At 49.5% G+C, this 25,561-nt stretch overlaps 1 protein-coding gene across 2 annotated transcripts in view; it reads right to left on the reverse strand.

Annotated features, from left to right (window-relative positions):
* Positions 1-23,296, reverse strand: part of LOC146813618 (chitotriosidase-1-like) — a 256,567-nt gene extending 233,271 nt beyond the window's left edge. Inside the window, exon 1 of one of the 2 annotated variants that reach the window (XM_085610097.1) lies at positions 23,098-23,296. In XM_085610097.1, the coding sequence (XP_085466223.1) occupies positions 23,098-23,122 (25 nt within the window). In that variant the 5' untranslated portion in view covers positions 23,123-23,296. The remainder of the gene's footprint in view (positions 1-23,097) is intronic. The other variant, XM_085610096.1, reaches the window with a different exon arrangement.
* Between the last annotated feature and the right edge of the window lie 2,265 nt (positions 23,297-25,561).

A 25,561-nucleotide genomic window follows, 5' to 3' on the forward strand; every position in this document is an offset into this window, starting at 1 on the left:
CAGCCCAGGGCCGCCAGTGCCCTGTGCCAAAGCTTGATCGCAGTCAATGTCGGGGTGTATATCGGTTCATTTCCCCCACCCCATAAAGGGCTCTGAGGAAACCTCCCGGCATCATATTGCGCCTATCGAGTCTGTACGCAGGCTCATTTTGCTCCAAGTGGGTCCATCTATTGACCACTATTAACTGCGATGCCCAGTAATAATATTGGAGTGCTGGGAGGGCAATCCCGCCATCGTACCAGTCTTTGACCAGCTTATTTTGTGCTATTCGGGGGACTCTTCCATCCCAGAGGAGCGACGATACCTCTGTGAACAACAGCACGCAAGTATTTCGGAGGTACCAGATAGGGTGTATTTTGCAAAATGTAAACAAAGCTGGTGACTGCCATAATTACAGGGAAGCGCTGCCCAGTAGCGATGACGGCAGGAATCTCCAGTGTTTAACATCTTCTTGTAGCCGCCGTAAAGGCGAGTCCAAATTACGGTCATTAAAGACCGCTGGATCCATGGTGACATAGATCCCTAAATAGCGAAATCCCTCGGTGGTGATCTGCACCACGCAGGATCTGGGGAGCCGGGGGGGACCCACTGATGACATATATGACCGACTTGTCCCAGTTTATTGTATATCCTGGGTATTCTTGGAATAGAGTGAAGATATGTAATACCCTGTGTCGAGAAGGATATCATCAGCGTAAAGGGAAATATGATCTTCCCAATCCTCCGTCCATTTTAAACCCCTTATAAGCGGGTCGCCTCTTATCCAATTCACCAATGGCTCCAAGACCAAGGCAAAGTTCAGCGGTGGGAGGGGACAACCCTGCCCCGTCCCTATGTGTAAGTTGAAATGCTTTGATCTCCCCCCATTAACTAAGACCTGTGCTAGGAGCTCCGAGAATTAAAGTATAACCCACGCTAAAAACTTCTTTCCGAAACCAAACTTCTCTAAGACCGAGAAAAGGAAGGGCCATTCTATCATATCAAATGCCATTTTGGAGTCTAAAGACATATCGATTGCATCTTCCCTAACAGTGTTAGCCCTCTCCGGTACTCCACAGAGGAGACGAAGGTTTAGTGAGGTGTTTCTTCCCGGCATGAATCCTGACTGGTCAGGATGAATCAACCTATGAAGCAGCGGTGCCAGGCGCGTCACCAGCATTTTAGCTAATATCTTGACCTCTGCGTTTAATAGCGATATCAGTCTATATACCACGCAGTCACCCGGCGGCTTCCCAGTCTTATGAATGACAACTATATTCGCTAATCGTTGGTCATCTGGCAGTTTTCAGTTTTTAACACTTTCTTGATACATACTCAATAAGTGCGGGCCAATGTTGATGCATTTAATTTATAGAGTTCGATTGGCAGGCCATTGGGGCCCATCGCTTTGCCGGAATGCAGCGCTACTAATGCCTGCACTATTTCACTCTCTGTTAAATCCAAGTCTAGACTGTCTCTGTCCTCCACTCCGAGGGCTGGGAGACCCATAGTGTGAGAAGTTGGCCTGGTATATGCTGTTCACTAGTTAAAGTGACCACCTTGTACCATGCCAAGCAACCCTTATGGTGTGGTTGTAAGTCAACCTTTTCGGACTAGCTGCCCTAGTGGTAGCGTAGGCTAAGCAGTCTTTGAGGCTAAACTCGTTAAAGCATGTTAAGCCAGCTGTTTTACCATATGTAACCCCCCTTTATACCAATGAAAGGACACCACACAGATATATATTCAAAATATATATGTATTTATTACTCAAAGTATCCCCTAGACTCTTTATGAGCACAGGAGCACAAATCGTTAAACAAGAAAGTATTACAATATACAGAAGTTGCACTTTATATGGATGGGCCCTGGTGGCCACTCAAACCATATACTAAAATAGTGGTATAAGTACCACGAACAGGAAAGGGAAAAGGCCTAGGGCCTCTAGAATCGCTGGGCCTACAAGGAGCTAACTTCAGTTAGTGACCAGGAGGTCCACGGGTCGCGTGTGCAGTGAGGAAAGTTACACGCGTGCTCCCATAGGTTTTCAATGGGTGCGTAAAAGTTCAAAAGTTACTGCTAGGAGGGTCTTCTGGATGGACTACGAATTTAAGATTCAAAACACAGACACTAGAGATGTTTCTCTACACTTGGGCACCGGAGTGCCAGCTTTACCCCACCTACAGGAAGCGGGTGCATAGGTCTCGAAGTGCATCGGGTTTCTTCTATCGATTCAATGGAGCCTGACGACAAAGATGCTGCAGGCGGTCGGTCCAGAAGAGATGCGGTGGATCCAAGAGTGGATCGGAGTTGTAGAAGACCTGAAAGCAGAGGGGACAGTGTTCACAGTCACTAGCCAGTGACCGGCGTGGCACCAGGTAGGTACCAGGCGATGTCGGGTGCAAACAGGTGATGAGGTGTAGCTTGTCTCCGAAGCCACGTGGTCCCTGAAGGTCGACGACGTCCAGGCGTCGGTTCACGAGCTGTCCCACGCAGGCTCTCGCTGTCGGCGGTGCCGGCGACTCGAAAGAGGCCAACAAGCCTTGGCAAAGGCAGGAGTTGTGGAAAGAGAGGAAAGCTGATTGTTCTGACCAGCAAGGTCAGAGGGGCTGCTCATTTGGAGAGCAGCTGGGGCCAGTCTGGAGCAACCAGACCAGCATCATTGATTTCAAGTTAGGTCGCCAAAATGGCCACTAGCCAACGGGCCAGGGACAGGGCAGGCGCGTCGAGGTGCAAAGTGCAGAGGGGCCCCACGCAGATTGTGGAGATGCTGGAGGGCTCACCTTTGGTGCAGATGCTGCTCGGTGGTTGGGCTTCTCAGGACCCAAAGCACAACTTGGAGGGAGCCTCTGCTGTTGCGCTTGCAGCTTGTCGTCGGTCTTCCAAGATGGCTGGCTCCACGTGTCTCGGTGCCTCCACAGGTTCCTTCTTTTCAGGGACTGTGGATCGGGCGGTGAGAGGTCTGGAGGTTCAGGTCTTGTCAGGCTCTGGGCTCGGGCTCTAGCGGGAGGCGGCGGCAAAGCAGACGTCGAATAGCTGGTTGGTGCTTGCGTTAGCAAGATGGTCACTCCCTGAACATAGGGGAGATTTCCTTCTGTCCTCTGTGCAGCAGAGCGTCGAAGTTCCCGTCTTCTTCTTGTGGTTAAGTTGATTCCAGGATGTCTGAAGTCTTAGGACACAGCTCCTACCTTTAAGCGGATTCTAGGGGCCGGACTACCTGCTAGGTCCCTCCCTAAGGGTGGGACCAGGAAAGGGGGTGGTTACACCCCCAATCCTTTGTCCAGCTCGCCCCAGGTCCGGGGCTGGTGTGCCCCAGGACCGGCTCGAACTGGTATATGCACCGAGGCTCCTTGTGAGCCTCAGGCATGTCTCATTCCATTCAAGCCCTACCTGACCAATACACAAAATCCTGTCTGGGGTGGTGCACGCACCTCCCCTGGCAGGAAACCCTTTGTCCACTTCTCCCAAGCTGGAAGGACTCCCAGCAGCAGGAAGGCAGACTTGTGTCTGTGGTGGCAGCATCCATTTTGTGGAGCTGAGGCTATGTCTGATTTTACCCGGGTTTCAGGTACTGTACATGTCATGTCCCTCTAGAAGGGTGGAATGCTAACCCCGTCGCCAGAATTGGCGAGGGGTTAGTATTCCAATTCGTATGACACCTTACATGTTTTGATAAAGCCAAACCAAAGATAGCATTTAACCGCGCTTAAGAGTATATGGTATGACGATATCTGGAAACGGTAGAAGGAAGTTGTTCCGACCACTGCAGACAGGCTCAGCTCATGCCAGAGCACCATCTCACATGGAACCAAGCACTCTGCCTTCAGAATTGTCAAGGCCCGCCATAGGAGTGACTTATAGGTTACCAGGTGTCCCATTTAAGGTTAGGTATAGGTATACTACACCTAAGTAAGAGGTGGTTACACCAACTTACCCCAGCTGAGTGATCAGCCAGTTGTGTCAAATTTGTTAGGCCAAGCCTGGGGTGGCATAATTCATGCTTCAGCCCCTGGCAGGCCTCAGATACACCAATGCCCTGGGTACCTAGTGTACACTGGTATAGAGGCTCACAGGGTGATCCAATTCCAATTGGTTATGCACCTAGGGTGCATAGTGTCAATTTAGTTAGAATGAACAGCAGGCTGGGGGTCTGATTAGCAGGCCCACAGCCTCAATATGTCAAAAACCAGTGAAGCAAAAAGAAAAAATTTGGGGTGACCATAGGATAGCAGACCCTACTCTCCTACACAACCCCCCCCCCCCAAACGCAGGGACATTAAACTAGCCTTGACCAGTCTCGTCTTCATGTCCTAAGTGGAAGTACCTGGAGAGACGATCTGCATTCCCATGGTCTGTACCTGGCCGGTGCTCCACTGTAAAGTCCATCCCCTGTAGGGAAATGGACCACCTAAGCAGTTTGGGGTTTTCACCCTTCATCTGATTTAGCCACAAGAGGGGCTTATGGTCGGTCTGAATCTTGAAGTGAGTGCCAAACAAGTATGGCCTCAGCTTCTTCAGGGCCCACACCACAGCAAAGGCCTCCCTCTCAATAGCTGACCAATTCTTCTCTCTGGGGGTCAACCTTCTGCTAATAAAAGCAATCGGTTGGTCTTGACCATCTACATTAAGTTGTGACAGCACAGCTCCCACACCCAACTCAGAAGCATCTGTTTGGACAATAAACTCTTTGGAGTAGTCAGGACTTTTCAGGATAGGTGCAGAGCACATGGCCTTCTTCAGGTCATCAAATGCCTTTTGACAGCTTACTGTCCACTGAACCTTTTTGGGCATCTTCTTGGATGTCAGATCATTAAGAGGAGTCACAATGGATCCATAGTTCTTAACAAACTTCCTGTACTACCCAGTCAAGCCCAAGAAAGCTCGAACTTGAGTCTGGGTGGTTGGAGGGGACCAGTCCTTGATGGATTGTATCTTACTCTCCAGTGGTTGAACTTGGCCTCCACCTACAAGGTGGCCCAAATACACAACCTTACTCTGCCCTATCTGGCACTTAGTAGCCTTGATAGTGAGGCCTGCCTTTTGCAGAGCCTCAAGTACCTTCTTCAGGTGGATCAGGTGATCCTCCCAGGTGGAGCTAAAGACAGCAATGTCATCAAGATATGCTGCACAAAAGTCATCCAACCCAGTAAGGACTTGATTCACCAACCTTTGGAAGGTGGCAGGTGCATTCTCCAGACCAAAGGGCATCACCACAAATTGATAGTGCCCACCTGGGGTTGAGAATGCTGCTTTGGCCTTGGACTCCTCAGCTAACCTGATTTGCCAATAGCCAGCTGTCAAATCAAATGTGCTCAAAAACTTAGCAGAAGCCAGTTTATCTATGAGCTCATCTGCCCTTGGAATAGGATGTGCATCTGACCTAGTGACAGCATTGAGTCCTCTGTAATCCACACAGAACCTCATCTCTCTCTTGCATCTTTGGTGTGAGGTTTGGGGACCAGAACCACTGGGCTAGCCCAGGGGCTCTCTGAGGGCTCAATGACACCCAGGGCCCGATTCACAGAACAAACTTAAGACTAAATCCTAAACTTAGTACCATTCTGGTATTCACAGAATGCACTTAGTACTTCTGGTATTCACAGAATGAACTTACTACTTTTGCTATTCACAGAATGAACTTAGTACTTTTGCTATTCACAGAATGGATTTACGACTCCTAAACTTACGTCCGCACTCGGGCCGGAAATTCCGGCCCGGAGGCGGAGCTTCCGGCCCGGAGGCGGGGCTTCCGGCCCGGAGGCGGAGCTTCCGGGCCGGAGGCGGAGCTTCCGGCCCGGAGGTGGAGATTTCAGCCATAGCTAAATCGGCCGGAATCCCCACCTCCGGGCCGGAAGCTCCGCCTCCGGCCCGGAAGCCCCGCCTCCGGGCCGGAAGCTCCGCCTCCGGGCCGGAAGCTCCGCCTCCGGGCCGGAATTTCCGGCCCGAGTGCGGACGTAAGTTTAGGAGTCGTAAATCCATTCTGTGAATAGCAAAAGTACTAAGTTCATTCTGTGAATAGCAAAAGTAGTAAGTTCATTCTGTGAATACCAGAAGTACTAAGTGCATTCTGTGAATACCAGAATGGTACTAAGTTTAGGATTTAGTCTTAAGTTTGTTCTGTGAATCGGGCCCCCAGTTCCAGCATTTTGTGTACCTCAGCCTTTATACAGTCCCTGACGTGGTCAGGTTGTCTGTAAAGCTTGTTCTTTACAGGCAGACTGTCACCAGTGTCCACCACATGGGTACACCAGTCAGTTTGACTAGGTATCAATGAAAACATATGCTGAAATGATTGTAGAACCTGTCTACATTCAATCTGCTGATGATCAGTGAGGTTGCCTCCAAGGGTCACTCCTTTAACTGAGCCATCTTCAGGGTTCTGAGACAACAAGTCTGGGAGAGGGTCACTCTCTTCCTCCTGTCCCTCATCTGTAGCCATGAGCAAGCCCATGCCTGCCCTGTCAACATATGCCTTTAACCTGTTAACATGGAGTACCCTGTGGGGACTCCTGGGAGTTCCTAGGTCCACCAAGTAGGTAACCTCTCCCTTCTTTTCCAGGATTGTATGGGGTCCAGACCATTTGTCTTGGAGTGCTGCTGGGGCCACTGGCTCCAACACCCATACATTCTGTCCTGGCTGAAACTCAACCAAGACAGCCTTTTGGTCATGCCAAGCTTTATGTAAGGCCTGGCTCGCCTCAAGGTTTTTGGATGCCTTCTCCATATACTCAGCCATCCTGGAGCGGAGACCAAGTACATAGTCCACTATGTCTTGTTTAGGCTTTTTGAGAGGTAACTCCCATCCTTCCTTCACTAAACATAGTGGCCTCTCACAGGGTGCCCAAACAACAATTCAAAGGGGCTGTAGCCAACTCCTTTTTGTGGGACCTCTCTGTAAGCAAACAGAAGGCAGGGTAGAAGGATGTCCCATCTTCGCCTGAGCTTTTCAGGTAATCCTTTGATCATACCCTTTAGGGTCTTGTTGAATCTCTCAACAAGCCCATTGCATTGTGGGTGATAAGGGGTGGTGAACTTGTAGTTGACACCACATTCCTTCGACATAGCTGTCAAGTATCCTGACATGAAGTTGGTACCTCTGTCAGAAACCACCTCCTTAGGAAACCCCACTCTGGAGAATACTCCCAGCAGGGCCCTGGCCACAACAGGAGCTGTAGTGGTCCTAAGGTGAATTGCCTCTGGATACCTGGTGGCATGATCCTCTACCACCAGTATAAATCTGTGCCCAGATGCAGTGGGAGGATCCATGGGACCCACTATATCTATTCCCACTCTTTCAAAGGGAACCCCCACCACAGGTAGTGGTATTAGGGGGGCCTTTGTTGTGCCACCTGATTTGCCACTGGCTTGGCAGATCACACAGGAGCGACAAAACTCCTTGGTATCTTCATTCATGTGAGGCCAGTGAAAGTGAGGGACAAGCCTGTCCCAAGTCTTGTTCTGGCCTAAGTGTCCTGCTAGAGGAATATCATGGGCCAAGGTAAGAAGGAAGCCCCTAAATTGCAGAGGTATAACCAACCTCCTGGTTGCACCAGGCTTGGGGTCTCTAGCCTCTGAATAAAGGAGCCCATCATCCCAATACACTTTATGGGTACCTTGAGCATTCCCAGCAGCCTCAGCAGCAGCCAGCTGTCTGAGGGGTTCAAGAGATGGACAGGATAACTGAGCCTGCCCCAAGTCAGCCCTGGAAGGTCCCCCTGTCCCCAGAAACTCAACCTGATCAGGTTCAAGCTCTTCAGGGACAGTTCCTTCAGGGATCTCTAGATCATCTTCCGGGGAAGGCTGATCATCACTTGGAGGCAGGGGGGAAGGCACAGCCTTAACCCTCCTGTTCTTCTTCTTGGTAGGTGCTTGGTCCATTGTTCCAGGATCCAAGACCTGTGGTTCAGTAAGGCACTTTTTGGCCTGTGACCTGGTCACAGCAAGGACATGTGGTGATATACCTAACATCTCTGCATGTGTCCTGTACTCCACTTCTGACCATAGAGAACTCTCTAGGTCATTGCCCAACAAACATTCTACTGGGAGGTCTGCACTAACCACAACCCTTTTGAGGCCAGTTACCCCTCCCCATGAGAAGTTAACAACTGCCACACTATGTGAAGTAGTGGCATTGCTGGCATTGGTCACCAGGTAATTCTTACCTGGTATGTACTGTCCAGGGTCCACAAAGCCTGGTGTCACCATAGTGACACTGGCACATGTGTCCCTGTAGGCTTGAGCCACTTTTTCATTTATTAAAGGAGTCTGTCTGTACTTGCCCAGGTTACTGGGGCTCACAGTCAGGGACAAATCCATGTCCCCATCACAGATCAAGACTGCCTGTGTCAGGGTTCTGTCTAAGTCAGAATCTCCTTCAGTTCCCATAGTGATTCCCACTACACCCTTTGTCTGGGGACCAACACTGCTAACAGTAGTACTGGGAGCAGGTGCCTTAGGGGCAACAGTGTTGGGGGCTCCACCCTTCTTACAATCACTAGTCCAGTGAGTTGTATTCTTGCAAGACTTGCACCAGGGTTTCTTTGGACCTTCTTTCTTCTTCCCTTTAGGTTGTTGGGACCCACCCTCGTTAGTACTAGTTTGGGGCCCTGTTGAAGACTTCTGGTCTTTGGATTTCTGATCTCCACCCTTTTGGTCTGTTTTCTTCTGATCACCCCCTTGGCCCTGGTTCTGGTTCTTTTGCTTAACCCTGGTTCTGACCCATTTGTCTGCCTTCTTTCCCAATTCTTGGGGAGAGGTCAGATCTGAGTCAACCAAGTGTTGATGCAGTTGCTGGTTCTGTCAGTTATTTAAAATCTGTTCTCTCATCATCAAATTGTACAATCCTGTATAATCAGATACCTTACTTCCCAGCAACCAACCCTCCAAAGCCTTAGTGGCACATTCAATGTATTCAGACCAGTCCTGAGTCTGTGTCTTCTGGGTGTCTCTGAACATTAACCTGTACTGTTCAGTGGTTAAGCCTAACCCATCAACTAGGACACTCTTCAGGGCTCTGTAGTTTCTGACATCCTCCTCCCTAACAGTGAGTAGTCTATCTCTGCCTCTTCCTTCAAAGGAGAGCCATAAGATTGCTGCCCACTGGTCTTCAGGAACCTGCTGCACTTTGCAGGCTCTCTCAAGAGCAGTCATCCACTTGTGGATATCATCCCCACTTTTGTAGGGGGGCACAACCTTGGACAGGTTCCTATTGTCAAAGACCCTATCTTTGTCCTTAGGGACAATGCTGCCACCAGTGGGTATAGACCCACTCTCTCTAGGTTGCCTAGCCTTACTCAGTTTCTCTTCCATCAGACCTACTTCTAGCTCCTGTCTCCTGATTCTCAGCTGAGCTTCCTGCATTCTGGCCTCATGTTCCCTCCTCTGAGGGGTGGTCATCCTTCTCCTGGAGTGAGCTTGAGAGCCTCTAGAGGCATGAGAAGTATTAGAGCCACCTGAGTGGTTCCTCTGCCTCCCAAACCCTTGGTTAAGTCCACTAGGGAGATCCAATGGGGTGACCCCATTGTCAGTCCCCAGTAGCCTTAGGTTAGCTGGGCCACGTATAACACTTGGCACTGGGCTAGTTCTCCCTTCATCCCCACTACCTTCTGTCTCAGTACCCTTATCACTTTCATCCTCTGTAGTATGATTCTCATCTAAGGGGTGACTATTGGAAAGGGGTACCTCAGTAGCATCTTCAGAAGGGGGGCCTCCTGTTCCAGTCCCTAAGGGGCCTAACTGGGAGGCTTTCTTGAGAGCTCTCTGATCTTCATCAGTTTGCAAGAGTTCTCTGAGTTCAGCAGAAGTAGGGTTCTTGGGCTGTTTAAGGCCCCTGATATTTGCCAACTGCCTGAGCTCATTTTGGTTTAGGGTAGCAAAGATGGATGGTGCCCTCGGGGGGTCACTCTCGACAGAGATGGGTACATTGGACCCCTCTGCCCCAGCCATTGCTCTTAAGTGTGGGTGGATGTGTTGCAATCTACCTACACTTGGGTTTACCTACTAAACCTATCTAGTAGTTGTAGTCAGGGTGTGCTACTCCCTTTGCTCTACAACAACTAAGTTCAGTAGAACTTAAGTATATCTAATCTTGTTTTATATGTACCTAAAGGTACCTGTATGATCTTTCAATTGGTAACAAAGAGATTACAGAGGTAAAACACAGCAAGCTCAAATCCAACCGCTGCTCACCAATGTGAGAAGTTGGCCTGGTATATGCTGTTCACTAGTTAAAGTGACCACCTTGTATCATGCCAAGCAACCCTTATGGTGTGGTTGTAAGTCAACCTTTTCGGTGTAGCTGCCGTAGTGGTAGCGTAGGCTAAGCAGTCTTTGAGGCTAAACTCGTTAAAGCGTGTTAAGCCAGCTGTTTTACCATATGTAACCCCCCTTTATACCAATGAAAGGACACCACACAGATATATATTCAAAATATATATGTATTTATTACTCAAAGTATCCCCTAGACTCTTTATAAGCACAGGAGCAAAAATCGTTAAACAAGACAATGTTATAATATACAGAAGTTGCACTTTATATGGATAGGCCCTGGTGGCCTATCAAACCATATACTAAAATAGTGGTATAAGTACCACGAACCGGAAAGGGAAAAGACCTAGGGCCTCTAGAATCGCTGGGCCTACAAGGAGCTAACTTCAGTTAGTGACCAGGAGGTCCACGGGTCGCGTGTGCAGTGAGGAAAGTTACACGCGTGCTCCCATAGGTTTTCAATGGGTGCGTAAAAGTTCAAAAGTTACTGCTAGAAGGGTCTTCTGGATGGACTACGAATTTAAGATTCAAAACCCAGACACTAGAGATGTTTCTCTACACTTGGGCACTGGAGTGCCAGCTTTACCTCACCCACAGGAAGCGGGTGCATAGGTCTCGAAGTGCGTCGGGTTTCTTCTATCGATTCAATTGAGCCTGACGACAAAGATGCTGCAGTCGGTCGGTCCAGAAGAGATGCGGTGGATCCAAGAGTGGATCGGAGTTGTAGAAGACCTGAAAGCAGAGGGGACAGTGTTCACAGTCACTAGCCAGTGACCGGCGTGGCACCAGGTAGGTACCAGGCGATGTCGGGTGCAAACAGGTGATGAGGTGTAGCTTGTCTCCACAGCCACGTGGTCCCTGAAGGTCAACAACGTCCAGGAGTCGGTTCACGAGCTGTCCCACGCAGGCTCTCACTGTCGGCGGTGTCGGCAACTCAAAGGAAGCAAACAAGCCTTGGCAAAAGCAGGAGTTGCAGGAATCGAAGAAAGCTGTTGGCTCTGACCAGTAAGGTCAGAGGGGCTGCTCCTTTGGAGGGAAGCAGGGGCCAGTCTGGAGCAACCAGACCAGCATCGCAGTTTTCAAAGTGGGTCGCCAAAATGGCCACTAGCCAACAGGCCAGGGACCGGGCAGGCGCGTCGAGTTGCAAGATGCAGAGGGGCCCCACGCAGATCGTGGAGATGCTGGAGGGCTCACCTTTGGTGCAGATGCTGCTCGGATGTTGGGCTTCTCAGGACCCAAAGCACAACTCGGAGGGAGCCTCTGTTGTTGCGCTTGCAGCTTGTCAAGTGTCTTTCCAAGATGGCTGGCTCCACGTGTCTCGGTGCCTCCACGGGTTTCTTCTTTGCAGGGACTGTAGATCGGGCTGTGAGAGGTCTGGAGGTCCAGGTCTTGTCAGGCTCTGGGCTCGGGCTCCGGCGGGAGGCGGCGGCAAAGCAGACAACGAATTGCTGGTTGGTGTTTGCGTTAGCAAGATGGTCACTCCCTGCCCATAGGGGCGATTTCCTTCTGTCCTCTGTGCAGCAGAGCATCGAAGTTCCCGTCTTCTTCTTGTGGTTAAGTTGATTCCAGGATGTCTGAAGTCTTAGGACACAGCTCCTACCTTTAAGCGGATTCTAGGGGCCGGACTACCTGCTAGGTCCCTCCCTAAGGGTCGGACCAGGAAGGGGGGTGGTTACACCCCCAATCCTTTGTCCAGCTCGCCCCAGGTCCGGGGCTGGTGTGCCCCAGGACCGGTTTGAACTGGCATATGCACCGAGGCTCCTTGTGAGCCTCAGGCATGTCTGATTCCATTCAAGCCCTACCTGACCAATACACAAAATCCTGTCTGGGGTGGTGCTCGCACCTCCCCTGGCAGGAAACCCTTTGTCCACGTCTCCCAAGCTGGAAGGACTCCCAGCAGCAGGAGGGCCGACTTGTGTCTGTGGTGGCAGCATCCATTTTGTGGAGCTGAGGCTATGTCTGATTTTACCCAGGTTTCAGGTACTGTACATGTCGTGTCCCTCTAGAAGGGTGGAATGCTAACCCCGTCGCCAGAATTGGCGAGGGGTTAGTATTCCAATTCGTATGACACCTTACTCGACATGTTTTGATAAAGCCAAACCAAAGATAGCATTTAACCGCGAGGTTCATAATGCACTTAAGAGTATATGGTATGACGATATCTGGAAACGGTAGAAGGAAGTTGTTCCGACCACTCCAGACAGGCTCAGCTCATGCCAGAGCACCATCTCACATGGAACCAAGCACTCTGCCTTCAGGATTGTCAAGGCCTGCCATAGGAGTGACTTATAGGTTACCAGGTGTCCCATTTAAGGTTAGGTATAGGTATACTACACCTAAGTAAGAGGTGGTTACACCAACTTACCCCAGCTGAGTGATCAGCCAGTTGTGTCAAATTTGTTAGGCCAAGCCTGGGGTGGCATAATACATGCTTCAGCCCCTGGCAGGCCTTAGATACACCAATGCCCTGGGTACCTAGTGTACACTGGTACAGGGGCTCACAGGGTGATCCAATTCCAATTGGTTATGCACCTAGGGTGCATAGTGTCAATTTAGTTAGAGAGAACAGCAGGCTGGGGGTCTGATTAGCAGGCCCACAGCCTCAATATGTCAAAAACCAGTGAAGCAAAAAGAAAAAATTTGGGGTGACCATAGGATAGCAGACCCTACTCTCCTACACATAGTGACTAGGAGCCCCTGCGCATCCGCCCAAGAGATCAGTTGAGATGAAGTGTAGACGCTCATAACACACTCCAAAAGCGTCTACCATTTATCTCTAACCTCAAAAACAAGATGTTGTGACGCTCGATTCTGCACTTCTGCTGCCTCCTCAGCAATGTCTGTATATTCTCTGCCGAATCTTTAGCCTGTGAAGCATATCTGGGGACCCTGATGTTTGGAATTCTGTTTCTAATTTCCAGATTTTTATCAATTGTTTCTGCCTTTCCTTCTTGTGGCCGGCTATTAATGAGACGCCCTGGCCCCTAATAACTGCCTCGTAAGCCTCCCATAATATTTGAGCGGAGTCCACTGACTCCTTATTTTCTACAAAATCGTTTTTCGTTGCTGTTATTAAGCCTGTGTTGACATATGGCACCTGAAGGTGCCAGGGGTGATTGTCATGTGACTGCGCCGCTCACCATCATCATCATCATAACTTTATTCAGTCATTTGTAAAAAAAACATCAAAGTAAACAAGGAACAAAACGTAAATATATCTACAATTAAAATAGCAATAAACCATTGCAACCGCAAACACAAATGACATCTTGAATCATTTTAAGAACATAAATACATGTACCACCAATCTAATCCTGCCAGGGGAGGGGCACTATGCAGTCACCAAGCAGATGGAAACTAAACCATGTAAGTCAGCTAAAGATGTAAGATACATATATATAATAAAAGGATAGTTGTAAAATGGTGTCATGATTAACAAAGACATTTTTAGGTCTCGCGAGCCAAAGGCTCGAAGAGACATTTTATATGTGGGATTTTCAAAGTGCTACCCACGCTGGCCTAAACCTTGAGTGCACGAGATCACATGCACGTGCACAGCTGCTCCTCTGCTAATTGTATTCCCCCCTCCCTTCTCACCCAGTCCTTTGATGCTCTGCTCGATTACTTTCACTTTCGCCGCTTTGACCCTTGCATTCCCCCCTCCCTTCTCACCCAGCCCTTTGATGCTCTGCTCGCATCTCCCTCCTCCCTGGGCGTGAAGGGAGACAGAGAAATCCTCCTTAATTGCTGTTTCCCCTCTGAACCGAGAACACATCGGGTCCTGTGGACACGTTATTGATCAGCTCCGAACTCCGATACATTGCTCTCAAGTGACCGTCTGTCAGAGGAAACAAGCAGCAGGCACTTAAATGACATATGGGGCCCCAATAATGCTAAACACTACGAAAATCAGATAGAAATCTGTACAAACCGACACGAGTCACATGCCATGTGTTTGGGTGTCGGTGTGCTCTCGTGAGCACTGCCCATCAAGTCGTGCCACCCTGCAGCGTTTAATAGCACACATTATGACAAAGCTCTGAGCATACACCCTGCTCCCTCCTCATCTTTCGCCAGCTTCACCTCTTTCACTCCTCCTCTGCCTTTATCCGTTCTCCCTGCTATCAGCAACCCGTGAAATACCTTCCTCTTTTACACCCTTCCTTTTCTCACCGCTACATCTTTCTTTGCATTCACAGCTCTCCGTGTTCCCTCCCTCTCCATCTCTGCCTCTCTCCCTGCTTTAACCGGCTCATTCTCACACTTTCCTGGCCGCATACTTTCCACGTGTTCTCCCTCTGACAACACTAATTACACTGGCGTTCCTGCCGGCACGCGTGGGTTCTTCTTTACGAGTGACCATCACACCGTGCCAATGCATGCTGGCCCCAGAGCTCTCCAATCAAAGTTTAAAACACTGCATCTGCTGTCAGGGGCGCTATTACATACACACTTTAAGGGGGGGCTATTTTAAACTAGGTGGGGGGGGGGTTGGGGCTATCTTCAGTACCTATGCCAATGTTTGCTTGTTAGCGTTTCTTTCATTAAGCACATCTACGGATCCCGCAAGTGCCTTGTTCCTGAAATGGCGTTGGGGATAAGCGCACAGGCACTGGTTGCTGCTTCAGTTGATAAACTGGTGGCGTGTGAACCAGAGAACTGCCCCATGCACATTGAGACGTAAGATGCACGATGACGCATCTTGTCTGGAGGCACGGGGAAGAGAGTAATTCTGACAAATTGCTGCTGTAGTTTGAGTTTGAAATGCATGTTTTGAGTAATCCGTACCAGCAATATTCTGAAACCCTCACTTTCACGCTTTTACACGCGTGGGTAAATATCTCTCGGGAAATATATGTTCCTGAAAAAACAGTCGCCAGCGTGTGTGAGTTTTGCCGAAAACGTCGTTTGTTTTAAATGAATTACAGACATTTTTGAAAAATATGAACACAAATACAGCTGTTTCCATGACTTAAGAAAAGGAAGGCGGTTTAAATTAATTTCGCTGACCTCCGATGTGCATTTAAGAGCAATTGATTACAATAGCTGCAGTGAGCAGCTGAATAACAATCCATCAGTGAGCTCAAATCCTCTATACATAATTATGCTTTATTATATGCCACATCATTTTACACCACTCAATGCAACACAATTCCACGCCATGCTACACAATTCTATGTCACATAATTCTACTCCACATCACATAATGCCACTCCACATCATGCCACATAATTTGACAGAACACCACATAATTCAACAAAGTGTAACATAATTCCACTCCTCCCTACATGACTCCACTCCACACAATGGCATTCCACATCACACAATTGCACTCCAAGTTACACATCTGCCCTTCATGCCACACAATTGCTCTCCATGCTGCACAATTCCATGTCTCACAATTCGACTCCACGCCACAGAATCCCACGCAACCAAGTTCCACGCAACGTAATTCAACTCCACACCACATAATTTCATGCCATATATTACCCCTCCAAGTCACATAATTCCACTTCACCTATTTTCAATCCACTCCATACCACATCATTTCACCCCATGCCACATAATTCCACACCACTCAAGGCCTCGCAGTTCCATGCCAACCAATTCCACATCTCATAATTCCACTCATGCCACAAATTTCCACTCACACAATTCCATGCCACATAATTCTACTCCATACCACATAATTCCACTTCAGTGCACAACATATAATTCCACATCATGCCACATACTATGCCACATAATTTCACTCCCTACAACATAATTCCACTCTGTGTCACATAATGCCTCTTCCCTTTCGTGCCACATAATTCAGCTCAACATATTTCCACTCAACTCAATTCCTTGCCATGCGATACAATTGCACATCACATAAATCCATGCCACATAATTCTACTATATGCCACACACTTTCCCTCCACACCACATAATTCCACACCACCTCACATAATTCCACCCCACATCACTTAATCCCACTCCACACAATTGCACTCCATGTCACACAGTGGCACTCCTCACAATTCCATGTCTCAAAATTTCACTCCATGGCACACAATTGCACGCCATACAATTTCACACCACACAATTCCATGCCAAATAATTCTGCGCCACTTAAATCCAATCCATGGCATGTAATGCCATGCCACACAATTCAAATCAACATAATTCGGCTCCATGCCACATAATTCCACGGCACGTAATTCCACTCAACACCACACAATTCATTACCATGTCACATAATTCCACTCCATGCTATATGATTTCCACTCCACTCAGTGACACTCCATGTCACCCAATTGCACTCCACATCACACAATTGCATTTCACGCCACACAATTCCACGTTGCACAATTGCACTCCAGTCAACACAATTACACTCCATGCAACACAATTCTGCACCACACAATTCAACTCCATGCCACCTAAGTGCACTCCACCCTCATATTTCCAATCCAAGCCACATAATTCCACTCCATGTCGCATAATTCCAATCCTCTCAATGCCGCACAATACCATGCCAAACAATTCCATGCAACACAATTCTTCTCCACATAATTTCACGCCACCTAATTCTACTCTACACCACATAATTCCACTAGTCAACACCCCACAAATCCATGCCACACAATTCAACTCCATCCCACATAATTTCACTCCATGCAACATCACGACTCCACATCATGCTACATAATTCCACTCCATGAGACATAATTCCACTCCATACCACATAATTCCACATTGTACCACACTGTACCACCTAAACTTAATCTCCCTAAACCAACATAATTTCACACCACACAACTCCACACCACACAATTCCATGCCAGACCATTCCATGTCACATCTCATAATTCTACTCCACGGAGCATAATTCCACTCCTTGCCACCTAATTCTATGCCACACCACTTGATTTCACACCATGTCACATAATTCCACTTCACGGCACTGAATTCCTCTCCACACAATTGCACACCACGTCACATAATTGTAGTTCACGCCACACAGTAACATGTCTATCTCAGTGAATGCAAAATAATTCCACACCACATAATTCCATTCCATGGCACACAATTCCATGCCACATAATTCCATACCACACCCCATAATTCCACACCACATCACATAATTCCACTCCACCCCCATACTTCCTCTCCACAGAATTGCACTCCATGTCACACAATTGCATACCACGCCACACAATTCCATGTCTCACAATTTCCCTCAACACCCCACAATTCTAGGCCACACCACACAAATCCCCACCAATTAATTCCATGCCATACCACATAATTACACTCCATGGAAAGTAATTCCATGCCACATAATTCCACTCCACTATTAATGAATCCACTCAATAACATAATTGCACTTAGCGGCACATAATTCAAGTCCACCACATAATTTCATTCCATGTCACATATTTCCACTCCATTCCATGACACATACTTCCATTCCTCTCAACACAATTCCATGCCACACAATTCCATGCCACACAATTCCACTCCACACAATTCCACACCACACCATATAATCCTACTCCACGCCATGCCAACTAATTCCACACCACATCCCTTAATTCCACACCATGCCACATAATTTAACTCCAGGTAACATAATTCATTTCCATACAATTGCAGTCTATGCCACACCACGCCAATCAATTCCACATCTCACAATTCAGCTCCATGCCACACAGTTCCAAGCCACTCAACATACTTTCATGCCACATAATTTCACCCTACACATCATAATTTCACACTGCATATTTCCACTCTACTTGACACCACGTAATTCTACTCCCCTCTACATTTGCAGAACAAGCATTTGCAATGCAATAGGTCTCGCATTTACGCAAGTTTGAGCTATTCACATTACAAATAACAATGCCTTTTATTTTTGTTTTCTTTTTTAAAACTTAAATAAAAGGCAGTGTCATTTACAATGCCAATAGCTTAAACTCGCGTAAATGCGAGACCTAGTGCATTGCAAATGCTTGTTTACTAATCAACCAAAAAGATAACAGAAAACGACTAAGAGAAAACACAATTGGTCCAGATGTGTCTGTTTTTAAAATTCTAAATGCCCTCTGGTACTTCCTAATACTGGAGGCATATAGGTCTAATCCATCTCCTGCGTACTTGCCTTTACTTGGGGCAGACGAACAGAATATGTTCTTCCGTTTCGGCAGCTGCGCAGCATGCCGGGCAGGTTTCTATAGTTGGGCCCCTCGCCTCTTTCCCCGGAATTACAGATTACCATACTAAACCTGATGTCCAAGCTTTTAGCAAGAGGGGGCGAGATCAGGTCAAGGAACGGTTCAAATAGGAAGCAAGATTTTATGATTAGGAAGTTTGTAGTTAACTGGCCGCTAGTTGGGTTGTTCATATAGTGCTCGCCCACCACCTTCCAGTAAGTAGCTTTGAGAGACAAAATGTCACGACTGGTAGCCCTTTCTGGATACTCCCATAGACCCATTAGGTTCAATAACTTGCACCATTTAGCGATGTGCTTAAACCAGGGGAGTTGTTTAGCTCCGTTAAGTGTCAGTACCTCCCATAAAGAGTTACGATATTCAATTTGTTGGCGAGTAGTCCATAGACGCAACCAATAGGTTAAGGGTTTAAGGGAAGATCACCAATTCGTTTTAACCCAAGATCACAAAAAAGTGGAATACGTGGTGTTGTGACAGGTAGTACAATCAAACCCTGGCACAGTTGTTCTCACAGGTCGTTAACTGATTTACAAGAGTGAACCCCCAGATCTCCGCTCCATACAGTGCGCCATTTTGGGCCTTTGCACTGTATATTTCAAGGGCCGGGGAGAGGGGTTGAGTGTAGGATTTAAAAAAAAATCTTAAAACAGATTTCGATCTCTGACATAATGTTAGGAGACTCTTCCGCAGCTGGAATTCCCAACGAAGTGACTCATTTATGCCAATGCCCAAGTAATCAAAATCTTTTACTCGATCCAGGGGTTCACATTTGATCTTAACCTGTCGTATGCCAGCCCTTGATTTACTGAGCACCATAAATGTAGTTTTCGTAGTGTTCCGTTCCAGAGTCCTCTCCTTGCAGAAGCTCAAGAATGTGTTCAGTAAAACAGGTAAACCCCTTGGAGCAGTGGAAATTAATAATGAATCATCGGCAAATAGCAAAATGGGCACTTTTGTATTATTCACTGAAGGGGCGTCATTTTTACAATCCAATAGACAACTCACCACATCGTTAATATACAGAGGGAACAATGCGGGGGCGAGGACACACCCCTGGCGCACCCCACGATCAATCGGAATCCTCTCCGTCAGTTCCCCATTTACCCCCCACCTAACCTGGGCATAATTATCCTTATGCAATCTAGCCAGCACGGTCACCAGGTGAGCCGGGGCACCTTGACCATTCACGTTTGAGCTGCTCTTGTGGAAAAAGGGAGGAGAAGTGCTGATGACAGAGACGGCACGGCGCGGAGACAGATGGCTTGTGATTCCACATTTAAGCGTATTTGGGACATTCTGTGATCGAAGCATATCCCTCTTTGTGAATGTATTTTAATGTCAATAACTCATTTTAAACCTTAAATAAACGTGTGTATTTATTGGTTACATTAAATAACGTAACACACTGTAACTGGTCAGTGAAATGCCAAACAAATGCTAAAAGTAGGGAAGTTTTCCTCTTTCTGCCACAGCTCAGACTCCACCCACAGACCCAAGTCTCGCCCTCTGATTCTCCGCCCACAGTTTTCCTCCTTTTTTCCCCACTTCGATCACTGCTTCCCTTTATTGTGTTTTGAATGTCGAGGCCTCACGAACTGACGTATCATCGGAGCCCGACTGTGGGGTTAATCGCGATAGTCGCAGATCACAGTTGGCGCGGGTGGGCGATGGGCTTCAAATGAGGAATCCCAGACTGCACAGGGCCCTCTCGCTGTGCCTTCTGCCGCCACAGATGAGGCTACCAAAGGTACCAGATGACATTTTTCTATGTTCGGATTTTAGCTCATAAACTGCAAGTAACAAAAGAATCTCTCAGACAAAAGCAGTGACCCGCTGACCTATTTACATTATATGTACTTTGTGACCTGCATGGTACGCGTTCTTTGCAGCAGGCACATTAACCCACTGTGGCTACCCTACCATGAGTCTAACCTTCCACTAGACCACGGGTACTCATAGTACGGCCCGCGGGCCGGCGGCGGCCCGGCCCGGCAAGCCTTCCGTGGCGGCCCGCGGACCTTACAGACATCATACCTGTGTGTTTTTTACATCGCCGGTTGCAGCAGCGTGGAGCTTCTGGTGCCCGGGCGATTTCTTTTAAAGACCATTAACTTGTAAATGAGGCTTTGTTGAATTTCACCTCTTCTTAGCGCCCCTGATGCAGGGGCGCTAAGAAGAGGTGAAATACAATAAAGCCTCATTAACAAGTGAATGGTTTTTAAAACACCTGTTAAGTACTTGGGTGCGGCGGGGGCTGTGTGTGTTCTCGGAAGCTGTCTCAGCGCGGGTGAGGTGTCAAAGGGTGAGGAGGACAGCAGGGTGAGGTGATGGAGGGCAGCAGGGAGTGAGAGCAGCAGGTGAGGTGACAGGGGGAGGAAGACAGTGCGCAGAGGGAGGAAGACAGAGGGAGAGGGGGAAGACAGAGGGAGACAGACAGGGAGACAGAGGGGGAGGGAGGGAGAGCGAAAGGGAGACAAACAGTGATTCAGAGAGAGAGAGAGAGGGAGGGAGACGGAGAGAGAGAGGGAGACAGAGGGAGGGAGACAGAGAGAGGGAGGGAGACAGAGAGGGAGAGGGAGGGAGACAGAGGGAGGGAGACAGACGGAGGGAGAAAGATGGAGAGAGGGAGGGAGACAGACGGAGAGAGAGAGAGAAGGAGACAGGCAGACAGAGAAAGGGAGACAAACAGAGTGAGTGAGACAGAGGGGGAGAGAGAGAGTGATAGAGAGAGGGAGGGAGACGGAGAGAGAGTGGGAGGGAGACAGAGTTAGAGAGGGAGGGAGACGGAGGTAGAGAGGGAGGGAGACGGAGAGAGAGAGGGAGACAGAGAGAAAGGGAGACAGAGTGAGTGAGACAGAGTGAGACAGAGTGAGACAGATGGAGGGAGACGGAGAGAGGGAGACAGAGGGAGGGAGTGGGACAGAGGGAGGGAGATGGAGAGAGGGAGGGAGACAGACGGTGAGAGAGATAGAGAAGGAGACAGGGACACATAGGAAGGGAGACATAGGGAGACGGAGACAGGGGGAGACAGGGAGGGATAGGGAGGGAGGGAGGCAGAGAGAGAGGGAGAGAGAGAGAGGGAGGGAGAGAGAGGGAGGGAGAGAGAGGGAGGGAGGGAGACAGACAGAGAGAGGGAGGGAGGGAGGGAGGGAGGGAGGGAGACAGAGAGATAAAGGGAGACAAACACAGAGAGGGAGACAGAGGGAGGGAGAGAGAGAGAGGGAGGGAGAGAGAGGGAGGGAGGGAGACAGACAGAGAGAGGGAGGGAGGGAGGGAGGGAGACAGAGAGATAAAGGGAGACAAACACAGAGAGGGAGACAGAGGGAGGGAGAGAGAGAGATAGAGGGAGGGAGGGATAGAGGGAGGGAGGGAGGGAGAGGTAGGGAGACAGACTGAGACAGACAAGAGGGAGACAGAGGGAGGGAGACAGACAGAGGGAGGGAGACAGAGAGAGGGAGAGGGAGGGAGACAGAGAGAGGGAGGGTGACAGGGAGGGAGACGGAGAGAGAGGGAGGGAGACAGAGAGAGGGAGACACAGTGAGGAAGACAGAGGGAGAGAGAGAGAGGGAGGGAGACGGAGCGAGAGATAGATAGATAGATAAAGATGTGTGAATGCCGGGTCTGGTGGCTCAGTGGACGAAGGCGTCCGCTGCAGGGGCCTGTGTTCAACCTCATGGTCATAGGTTTTTTTTTGCTCTAGCCCCGCCTCCTCCCCCACTGCCCCCACCCCCACCGGTGCGGCCCTCAGCCACAAACCACACTGTAAATTTGGCCCCAGAGAGAAAGTTTGTGAGTACCCATGCACTAGACAAACCTCCGATCTCTCTCAATGAAGAACAGTAACCACCAGGGTTATCTTGACATTTTTATTGTTGTCTACAAATGCTGGACAACAGGAATGAAGCAGCAGGAGGTTTTCAACCCATAATGCACTTGGAAAGACGCCACCCCCACCCGAATTTAGCGCCTTGATTGCTTGGTGCATGAAGACGCAAGATTCATATGCGTTTCTTCCCACATTTGGGGGCAGATTTATGAGCCCCTTGCGCCACTTTTGCGTCACTTTTCCCATGTTAAAAGTGACGCAAAAGTGGCGCAAGGGGCTCATAAATCTGCCCCATAGTCTCATTACTGTGTGAATGGAAATAACAAAAAACACACTCGCCAACTGTGACTCCACACTCGCCAACTGTGACTCCACACTCGCACACTGTGACTCCACACTCGCACACTGTGACTCCACACTCGCACACTGTGACTCCACACTCGCACACTGTGACTCCGTGCCCGCCTTCTCAATGTCTCACTTCGAAACGATGCGATTGTAGTCGTTTCATGGGTTGAGGTCTCTCGATTTGTATAGGGTCACTGGAATGTCCACATGGCTGTCCCTGTGTCCCCCAGGATGTGAGTGTCTTCTCTGCCCCCGACACCAGGTGCCGACGTGTGAGCCATAGGGCAGCTGTGTCAAGTGCCCATGTGTTGCCTCGAACCCCCCAGCACAGAGGGCAGCGCTCTCTCTCCACAGCCCGGAGGATGAGCCTGGCCTCGGACAGCGCCCTCCAGAGCTCCCCAGAGCTCCCTCTCTGTCCCACAGAACATCCCTTAAAACCCTCATACATTCCCTGATGGAACTCACCTGTCCACGCGCATCCGGTGCCCATGTTACTGGCGGTCTGCAGTCAAGGCGCTATGCCCGCGGTATGATGCTGCACTCCTGAGGGGTCCTGCGTCACGCTCTTGTGCCTTCAATCTGGGCTTTCTTCCTCTTTGAGGGCTCCCAGGCCACGCCCAGCGGTGTCACATCCTTTGGCTACAACCAGTGCTCGCCACAAACCGAGATAACACAGCTGTGCGTCACACACACTTCCAAAGTTCCGCCTCTAGAACATGCTACAAAACCTGGTGTTTTGGGGACTCACAGGCTGCTCCAGTACTCCCCATGGTCAGCAGTCCATGCGGGACTCCAGGCCACGGTCTCACTCCGAGCAGTCACTCCCTGGTGTGCCTTCGAGCAGTCACTCCCTGGTGTGCCCGTGGCATCTCAGCTGCAGTTCTCAGCTCCATGTCAAGGAAGGGGTTAACCCCCTGCCGCAGGCCTCTCTTGGGGACATCCGGAGCTCGGCTCATTTTCCAAGAAGAAAGCTGACCGGGTTCAAGTGCCTTCTGCAAAAATCCTACTGTGAACGGCAGTTCACCCTTTCAGTAAGGTAGCTCGAGGGCTTATGCACGTGTTGCCGAGGTCTGTGTTATCTTTTGGTCACAGATTTGAATATTAACGAGATCGTTTGCTGGGTTAATGCAATCAGCACATACATACGTGTGGGTAACCGGCAGGTCCCGAGTTAGCCTTGGAAAGACAGCCCAGTGATGAACACTTATAGAGAGAACTGGGCCGTGCACGTCACTCCAGATGTGGCACCCAGCCTCGGATTCTTCCAGCATTGATAACATGTGTGGCGAGAGATGGACACGGGTGACATCAGTGATGAAGACAGCTCGCCTGGAGTGGCCACTGGGGGTTTCTGGTTCTGGCAGCACCTCTTCTACCGGAACGGCGTTCCGTCAGGCATTCGGGTGTGGGAACGATGGGTCCAATCTGAGCAGGTGAAACCTTCAACCATCTCCTGCCCCCCCCCCCCCCCCTCCCGCCAGGATATCGCGCCCCCTCCATCTGTCACGCTGGACCTCTGCCCTACCCGCCCCACCCGCCCCACCCGCGCCCACAGGCGGAAGTAGGGGCAAGTAGGAGCTTTCTTCTCCCGGAAAAGGGAATACCATGTGGAATGTTTTTGGATAAACCGCATCGTTATTAGCCAAGGGTTCGCTCCTTTCTCAGTTGGCTTTAGACTCAGAGAATCCGTGGCCTCTAGGAGCGGTTTATTTGCGTCTGGCCCACCTCTCTATGCTTGGAATTGTATTCATGTTATTGTTTTATCTGGCGCCCGGATCACGTGTCTTTAGTTTTAGGCCTACCTTTGTAGACTTGCCTTTTTAGTCTGCAAGCGCATTTTATGGTTCTGTGTCTGTTTCTATTTATTTGCATTTACTTGTGTTTTCTTTGCGTGTCTTTTATAGCCAGATATGACCGAATAAAGATTTCTTGAATTGAATTGAATATTCCCCATTCTGTGAGGATAAACTAATAATTCCCTCCTCCTGGACTCAAAGTAAAGTGAGTAGGAAAGAGAACTCTCATAAAGAGAGAACGCGACAGACTGACCCAGGCTCTGGTAGGAACGGGAACTCTACACACTCTCCCTAAAGCCTCAGCCGGGTCTTCTCGTGGGGCAGGGCTCAGCTTTGGGACAGATGCACGGATGGAGACAGTAGAGACAGGTAGACCAGGCGACAGGAGCACAGGGGCGCACCTGTCCAGGGACAGATGCACAGGGCAGGGCTCAGCTTTGGACAGATGCATGGATGGAGACAGTAGAGACAGGTAGACCAGGCGACAGGAGCACAGGGGCGCACCTGTCCAGGGACAGATGCACAGAGCAGGGCACAGCTTTGGGACAGATGCACGGATGGAGACAGTAGAGACAGGTAGACCAGGCGACAGGAGCACAGGGGCGCACCTGTCCAGGGACAGATGCACAGGAGGAGAGCTCAGCTTTGGACAGATGCACGGATGGAGACAGTAGAGACAGGAAGACCAGGCGACAGGAGCACAGGGGCGCACCTGTCCAGGATCAGATGCACAGAGCAGGGCACAGCTTTGGACAGATGCATGGATGGAGACAGTAGAGACAGGTAGACTAGGCGACAGGAGGACAGGGGCGCACCTGTCCAGGGACAGATGCACAGAGCAGGGCACAGCTTTGGACATATGCACGGATGGAGACAGTAGAGACAGGAAGACCAGGCGACAGGAGCACAGGGGCGCACCTGTCCAGGATCAGATGCACAGGGCAGGGCACAGCTTTGGACAGATGCATGGATGGAGACAGTAGAGACAGGTAGACTAGGCGACAGGAGGACAGGGGCGCACCTGTCCAGGGACAGATGCACAGAGCAGGGCACAGCTTTGGACATATGCACGGATGGAGACAGTAGAGACAGGAAGACCAGGCGACAGGAGCACAGGGGCGCACCTGTCCAGG

The sequence above is a fragment of the Triturus cristatus genome, chromosome 6 (assembly GCF_964204655.1).
Source record: "Triturus cristatus chromosome 6, aTriCri1.1, whole genome shotgun sequence".
Classification (NCBI taxonomy): Eukaryota; Metazoa; Chordata; class Amphibia; order Caudata; family Salamandridae; genus Triturus; species Triturus cristatus.